The following is an 8,061-nucleotide window of genomic DNA, read 5'->3' as shown; positions in this document are numbered from 1 at the left end:
ACGCCTGTGTGCTCTCCCCGGGCGCAGGGCTGGCGGAGATCGCGGGGAGCCGCGTGGCCGCGCTGCTGCTGGCCGGCGGGCAGGGCACCCGCCTCGGCGTCCCCTACCCCAAGGGCATGTGCGACGTGGGGCTGCCCTCCCGCAAGACCCTCTTCCACCTCCAGGCCGAGCGCCTGCGGCGGCTGCAGCAGCTGGCGGAGGAGCAGCACGGCACCCCCTGCCACATCCCCTGGTGAGCCTCGGTGGGTCAGCGTGTCCGTCCGTCCGTCCCCCGGGGGTAGCCTCGGCGGGACGAGGCTCGTGGGGTGCCGTCGGCATCGCCCCAACTGCCGGCGGAGGGCCGAGGGCCCGTGGGTCGGCGGCGTTCCATCGGCCGGGTCAAAGCCCCGTTGCGCGGCCTTGGTGGGTCAAGGTCTGGCGGGTCGGCACGGGCCCCGTTGGCGTCAGCAGGCCGAGGAGCCGTGGGTTGGTGCGGACCCCCTTGGCAGCCCCAGGGCCCACGGTTTGGCGCAGACCCTCTTGACGCCAGCGCTATTGCTGTGGGCGTACGTAGCCTGTTGGAGTCAGTGGGTCGAGGCCCAGAGGGTGGCACTGGCAGGTCCCACGTTGTTGAGCTCAACCCCACGGCCCTTGGGAACGTGTGTCACGTCACCTGTGGCCAGCCCGCTGCGTGGGATGGCAGCCACGCAAGGCAGTGGTCTGGGAGGCGAGGGGCTGCGGTGAGCAGGAGGTTGGTGTCATGGTGGGAGCTGGCTGCTGCAGCTGGGTCTACCCCCCCTGCCGCACGGGGTGCAGTTGGGTTTTGGAGATGCGTGTCGCGAGGAGGGGTGAAGCTCTTCTTTGGCTTGCCGAAGAGATGGGACCGCAGAGGGTCAGATCCTTCCAAATGTTTGTGGGGCAGAAGAAGCCTGTCGTGGGTGTTACAGGCTGAAGCAGTTCCCCATGTTTGGGACGAGGGGTGTGAGACCCTGCCTCTCCTCCCTGCTCATCGGGTCTCTTCTGCGCTGCGACAGGTACATCATGACGAGTGGCCGGACTATGGAGTCCACCAAGGAGTTCTTCCTGAAGCATAACTATTTTGGTTTGAAGAAGGAAAATGTCATCTTCTTCCAGCAGGGCATGCTGCCCGCCCTGGGCTTTGATGGGAAAATCCTGCTGGAGGAGAAGGGCAAGATTGCTATGGCCCCAGGTTGGTGGCCAGGAGCTGGCGGGAGGGCTGCACGGGGGGCGAGACACGGTGCTGAGGACAAGCTTTTGGAGCTGGAGCCTGCGCAGGGCAGTCTCACAGCGTGACGTGGCCCACGGGTGATGCAGGCTGGGAGGTGTCTGTCTTGGCGGGGAGGACGAGGGTGGGGTATGGCCAGGCTGGCGACCCTCCACCCTTGCTCTGTGGGGAAGGAGGATGAGTGTGGGCGGCTGACAGGGCGGCCAAGTGTTGCTGCGGCCCCAATGGTTTGTTCCCTCTGCAGATGGCAACGGGGGCCTGTATCGGGCCCTGGGGGTGCACGGCATCGTGGACGACATGGAGCGGAGGGGCGTGCAGAGTGTCCACGTCTACTGCGTGGACAACATCCTGGTGAAGGTGGCTGACCCAAGGTTCATTGGCTTCTGCTTGGAGAAGGGAGCGGACTGCGGGGCCAAGGTATGGTTTCAGGGCCAGGCAGGCACTGCTTCCCTGCAGCAGGGTGGGGTCTGTCCTGCTCCTTGCCTGCTTCCCTGACTCCTCGCCCTTCCTTCGCCGACTTGCCGCAGCCAGGAGGGATAGCTAAGCACCGGGAACTTGCTGGTGGAGTCGCACGTGCTGCCAGAGTCCCACCTGTCCCTCGGGTCTGGCATCCCGGAGTGTGCGGGGTGTCACTGACCCCTGCCTGGTGCTGCTCTCTTCCTGCCTTGCATGGGGACATGGCACTGACAGCCCCAGGGCTCTCAGGTCCCCTAGTCCCTGGGGCCGAGAGCTGCCGGGGAGTCCTGTGGGGCTGCCCGGTCCCCACCCAGATGCTGGGCGGCTGTTATCCAGGCAGCTGCAGGGAGCACAGGCAGCCAGGATCCCTGCTGCAGGCTGCCAGCTGTCCCCAGCCGTGACATCCTGGGTACCAAACCAGGACATGGTGGGTGCAGCTGACTGCTGACGCTAAGCCCAGCCCCATGTCTCACGGGTAGGAAGTTGCACGCCAAAAGGTTTACTTAAAGGCTGGATTAACAGCCAAAGGGGCTGTGTGATTGTGTTTGCATTGGACTTGGCTCTGGCAAACAGGTGAGAGGGCTTGCTGGCCTTGAAGCTTTCAGAGAGTGAGCTGGGAAGGAGAAAGCAGTTCCTCCTTCTGGCTGGAGCAAGAGAAGGAGGAAGTAAACCCTAGCATGCAGAAGGGAGAAAGCCCTGTGTACGTGCACACTGCCCTGCGTATATGCACACTGCCCTGCTGTGGTGGCAGTGATGGGTGGGGATTTGCTGGGGGGTCCCATGCCCAGAGGGAGGTGTGTGGGGTGTGAGGAAGAGGAGGGAGGTCAGGTGTAGGGGGATGGCTCTGCTGAGCCAGCAGCCTCCTGCTTGTGTGTGGCAAGCTGGCTGTTCATGTGTGGGCTGGGTGCTAAAAATATTTGTGCCCTCTGCCAGCCACACACAGGATTGGTGCCAGATCCTGCCCTTGCCCAGGTGTGCCTGTCACCCAGCCCTGCCATCTTGCCCTTTTCCAGTCACCGTCACTAGAAGCTCCTGGCAGGGGAGGGCTCCAGCATCCCTGTCCCTGCACTATCCCTGCTGTCCTGCACAGGAAAATGCCTACATGAGGGCTGCTAGATACAAGGGAGTATATTTGAAGCGCAGAGCTTTGGGGGTCTTTCCCTGACAGTGCTTCCCTTGGGCAGGTGGTGGAGAAGACTAACCCCACGGAGCCGGTCGGCGTGGTGTGTCGAGTGGATGGTGTCTACCAGGTGGTAGAGTACAGTGAGATCTCCCTGGCCACTGCCCAGAAACGGGGCCCAGACGGCCGGCTGCTCTTCAATGCGGGCAACATCGCCAATCACTACTTCACCACCGCCTTTCTGAAAGATGTAGTCAAGTAAGGGCCTGCTGGGGTGCTGCCGGTGTGCTGGAGGAGGAGCGCCGGCACCGAGTGGAGCCGGCTGCCTGACCGCCTTTGCATTGCTTTCTGCTGGTTGAGCTCCAGCTGTTTGCAGGCGTGCTGGGATGAGGCCTGCGGGGTCTGGTCCCTGGCCCCTGCACGCGTGGCCTGACCCCTGCCTCTCTGCACGGTCCCTTTCTGGAGATAAGGTTTCCTCTGGCCATCGCTGGCTGCTGATGCCAGAGCGCGGATGTGCAGGGCCGTCCTCTCCTGGCTGTTGTGGGAATGAGCAGCCCGTGCCTCAGGGCGGCTGGGGGTCGGGGCTGGGCGGCCGTCCTGCCGCAGCAGTGTCTAAGCGGGGGGGCTGGAGACGTGCCTTGCTCAGGCAAGTGACAGCTCTTTCTTGGCCTGTTGCAGCACTTATGAACCACGGCTGCAGCACCACGTAGCTGAGAAGAAGATCCCACACGTGGACATTGCTACAGGGCAGCTGATCCAACCTGAGAAGCCTAACGGGATCAAGATGGAAAAGTTCGTCTTTGACATCTTCCAGTTTTCCAAGTATGCCTTTTTCTCTCTGTGGGGACTATGCTGCTGGCTCTCCCTCGGGTAGCTCTGAGAGCCTCTGGGGGGGTGCCGGGGCTGTGCCCACTGGTGATGCCCCAGGGTCAGGACAGGGTGCCAGCTCCTGCGCTGTTCAGCAGCAGTGGGCGATTGTGCCCTGAGATGAGCAGGGATGCGAGCAGCAGGAGGGACAGACGTTGCGTGCCTCTTGCTTGGCTGAGCCCTGCTCCTGGGCCAGAGGAGCATCTGCTGACCCTACAGCCGAGGTCCTCCCCTCCCTCCTTTGTGGCTGTGAGTACAGCCCCTGGGTGCGGGCTGCGGGGGGGGGGCCGTGGCCCCAGCTCAGCCACCCTGGCAGGAGAGAAGCCAAAGCAACAGGGAGCAGCTACATTTCCCAAACCTGACCCTCCTGCACCCTGTTTGCCTCCAGGAAATTCGTGGTGTACGAGGTGCTGCGTGAGGATGAGTTTTCTCCCCTGAAGAATGCAGACAGCCAGAACGGCAAGGACAACCCCACCACAGCCCGACACGCCTTGATGTCCCTGCACCACTGCTGGGTTCTCAATGCAGGAGGGCACTTTGTGGATGAAAATGGCACACGCATCCCCGCCATCCCTCGGTGAGTTGCTGCTCCTGGCACTCCTGCGTCGTTTTTGGGCTGGGTATAAAGCACCGGGCAGTCCCCAGCCGTTCTCCATTTCAGCGCTCCTGAAAACAGTGTTGCTGGAGTGACCAGCCGTGGGTCCCTTCTCCCGGGTGGTCCGTAGGGCAGAGCTGGGTGCGGGCAGGGTATTGGCTGCAGGAGGGTCACTGGCTCGGTCAGCAGGAACTTTCCTTCTTGATTCAGCGCCTGTGAACCAAATCCTGCCGGTCTCCATTGGCACAGCCAAGGCTGCCCATGCAGGGAGGAGGTGGCTCTAAAGCCCAAGCACATCAGCACATCCGTGCAGCAGCCAGGCTGGGGTCGCGGCTTCCCTCGACCAAGAGACCTCCTGCCACCCATTTGGAGAACAGCAAACCCCAGACTTGTTCTGCTCTGTTTTTTCCCCACCCTTGCTAACCCTTGTTTATTCCCACGTAGTGTCACAAACGGAAGGTCAGATGCCACCCCAGCAGATGTCAATGACAAGTAACTATACCGTGCAGCGTGCATGGTGGCGGGGCTGTGCTTAGGTACTAACGGGCTGTAGGCAAAGCAGTGTGCTAAGCTGCGGTCGGTGCGATGGGTGCTTGCTGGTGAGCAGGCACCTGTAGAGACTAACGGGGGCCGAGGGGCTCGGGGCTGCATGCTGGGAGCGGGGCATGTCTCACTAGAGGACCCCACAGACGCTGCTTCTCAGGGTGGCGGGCCGTAGGCAGCGTCTGCTCCCTCCTGGGCTCCTTTCCGCAGAGGCAGGGATAACTGGAAGGGGCTTGTGCCATTGGTACGGGTGCAGGGCAGCAGGCAGCCCCCACAGGTCACCCCGCAGGCGGGATGCTGTTGGGAAACACACTGGTGTGTCCCTTCGATGACACTCCCCTCTTTGTCACGCCACGGCGTAGCACAGCTTGGACTGATCCCGGCTGGTCCTGTAGCTGGAGACGGCTGCTGTCTCCTAGTGTCTGCCAGGCGTCCAGGCAGATTGAAATGGGATTAAAAACATAAGTAAACGTCAAGCAGACTTTGATGTAGCATGTGCAAATCTCAGCGTAGGCGGCCAGCTGTGCTTTGTGTGACTTCAGCTCTTGAGTTTTGAAGATGCAGACTGTGACACCAGGGAAAGCCACTGGCTCAGTGCTTAAAAGTTTACAGAAGTAGACAGGGAAGTTGACAGAAATGTTAAAGCAACTTCTGTAATAGCAGCGTGTTCTTCTGTAGGCACTGGGCACATCTGTAAGGCTGGGACTTAGAGCTGGTGTGTGTGAATGACTTGAAGACTAAGCAAGCTTGATAACTTCTCCTGAAAGGGAGGAAATGTATATCTTCTGGTACTTTCCGGCAGGATGCGCCTACGGTCTCTGTTTTTAATTCAAGACTCCAAGTGCTTTCAGGCTTATAACTAGGCCACCACAGTAGTTATAATGTAGGCTAAAGGATAAGGATGCGCTTTATCCTACATGTATCCTTCATTGCCAGTTAATGGCGATTCTTCTCTTTTTTTTTTTTTAAACTGTTATCTTGAAATGAATCTGACTCTAAGGCAAACACAGGTGCAAGGGCTGGGTTAGAATGGGTAAGTTTTATTTGCTCACAGCTGGGACAGGAGGGGGCTGAGCGAGTGCATGGCAGCAGGGACAAGTTTCGACCTGAGCAAAGGGAACGTTGTCATGGATGACGTCCTGCCATGTCTGTCTGGCTGCGGCAGTGAGCGGGTGTAGAGGGGCACCCAGGGGTGCTGCCGCAGTTCCTCGTTGGCTCTGCACGGCTGCCCCCTCCCTGGCCAGGCTTACACGCCGGCTGGATCCAGGGAGGACCCGGGGGGTCCTACAAAGGCTGGTGGCAGCAGAAGCGGGGTCAGGGACCCCATGCGGACCCCTGCCCAGCAGTGCTGCTGCGGCTGTTCTCGGGGCCAGGCTGCGGCTGAGCTGGCCTCACCAGCTCAGGTGCGTGTCCAGAACAGAGAAGCTGAGGTAGTTGATCTAAGAGGCAAAGGCAGGAGGAGCAGGCAGTGCTGCAGGGAGTATTTCTGAGCGAGCAGACAAGCTTACCCTGTGTCCTCCAGTTGCGCTTTAAACAAGGAACGTGTTTTAAAAAAAAAAAAAAAAAAGACCTGTTGCGACCAGCCAAACAGAAAGGTGTTGTGAGCACATCTCTCATCACCCCAAGGATGCAGGAGGAGGAGGAGGAAGGAGTGACTAGTTTGCATGCAGCATCAAATATAGCGAGGCTGTGATCCAGGCCGGGGGCATAGGCACTGCTGTAGTTGCACATGTAGAAAGGCACGTAGATACTCGTTAAAGCTGCATCTGAAGCTCTCTTCCCTTTCAGTAGCTGCTGGTATCTAAACTTTAGCTCGCACCTCTGTGGAGAGCACGCAAGGCTTGACTAACCCAGGGCAGCTCTGCGGTGGCAGGGTCTGCGTCAGCCGGCAGCCACTGGTGCCCCGGACAGCCGCTGACCCCCCACGCTGGCATCTGCAAGATCTCTGGGTCCCATCTGCATCCCCTGGCAGGATGTAGCTAACCCTCCTGACTTTTTATTTTTTTCTACAGCTTGAAGGATGCAAACGACCTTCCAATCCAGTGTGAAATTTCTCCCCTCATCTCCTACGGAGGAGAAGTGAGTACTGGCTCTCCAGAGCTCGAGTGCCCTTGCAGATTAACTAGGTGGGCGGGGAGGCTGGCGGGGCATGTGTGTGATCCCTGGCTGGTGAGGGGGTAAGCCAGAAAAGTGTGACTTGAATTCACAGCAGAGCTTTTCGAGGCAGTGTCCCTCAAGCCGCTAGCACAGGAGGGGACCAGAGCCATCTGTGAGCAGCTCAGCAGGTCAACAGAGCAGATGACGTGTGGTGCGTTCCTAATGAGCTGCTTCGTCCTCCCTTAGGGTCTGGAAAAGTACGTGAAGGACCGAGAGTTTCACACACCTTTGATTATCGACGAGGATGGGATCCACGAGCTGGTGAAGAACGGGATGTAGCGGCGGCATGGTGCCCAAGCTGGGCTGCCTATCCCACCTGGCGGGCTGGGAATTCGGACACATGAAGGTTTATAGCTGTAACTGGTAGGGGCTGATCCTGCTCGCTCTGGCCCTGTGCAGAGGAGGATGTAACCCACTCAGTTCTTGGCATGTTGTATGCTTCTATTTATATTTTAATTTAAAAACCAAACACTTTATGGATTCCCCTGCCGTGAAGCACAGCTATGGCGCTGCTCTTTGCACTCCAGGCTGTGGGCATTTATTTTTAAACATGTATATAGTAATAGTCATTGTACATGCAGAGGATTTTTATGGTACGGGGCTGGGGTTAATCTTGAATTTTTATTTTTCTCAAATCTACATGACTATTTTTTTTAATAAGGTCCTTGTCATTGCCCATGTCCTCCCTTTTGGTCATCCTTTACGTTGCACAACTGGAAGCATCCGATTAAACTCTGCGTCCCTCCTGTCTGTCATCTGGTGGTGTTTTAGTGACGGTGGCTTTCCACAGATGCTCTGCTCATAGAGCAGAGGTCCAACTGCATCACACCAAGTGCCCCGCTCTGCCCAGTGCAGCAGGGGTTGCTCTTGGCCTGTGACGCTCATTTGGGGCGTTTCTGGAGGAAGCGGAGGGCTGCACTTTCCTCTTGAATTTCTGCAAACAGTGGCAAGCCTTGAGCAGGTAGGAACAGGCAGGTGTGCTGCACTGCTGGAGTGCTCAGGGTGAAACCAGCGCAGCACAGTGCCCTCCAGCAGCCCTCCCTTTTCTGGGGTAGGCTCTTTGACTCCTGCCAGAACCCACCGCCCTGGAATATGGTA

General features: G+C 58.8%; 1 protein-coding gene across 1 annotated transcript; it reads left to right on the top strand.

Moving 5' to 3' along the window:
• Positions 1-23: 23 nt before the first annotated feature.
• On the top strand, positions 24-7,694 carry UAP1 (UDP-N-acetylglucosamine pyrophosphorylase 1; the record flags this gene model as incomplete). The annotated part of the gene is made up of 9 exons (XM_010582012.1): positions 24-232; positions 1,014-1,189; positions 1,470-1,642; positions 2,866-3,059; positions 3,480-3,623; positions 4,057-4,245; positions 4,708-4,755; positions 6,819-6,885; positions 7,150-7,694. Coding segments are annotated over 9 exons (1,293 nt in total), but the record flags the coding sequence as incomplete, so codon positions are not given.
• Positions 7,695-8,061: the final 367 nt, after the last annotated feature.

Source organism: Haliaeetus leucocephalus, unplaced genomic scaffold (assembly GCF_000737465.1).
Source record: "Haliaeetus leucocephalus isolate CR32 unplaced genomic scaffold, Haliaeetus_leucocephalus-4.0 Scaffold76, whole genome shotgun sequence".
Taxonomy (NCBI): domain Eukaryota; kingdom Metazoa; phylum Chordata; class Aves; order Accipitriformes; family Accipitridae; genus Haliaeetus; species Haliaeetus leucocephalus.
Note: the sequence above shows the minus strand (reverse complement) of the source record. Positions and strands in the feature narration are given on the sequence as shown.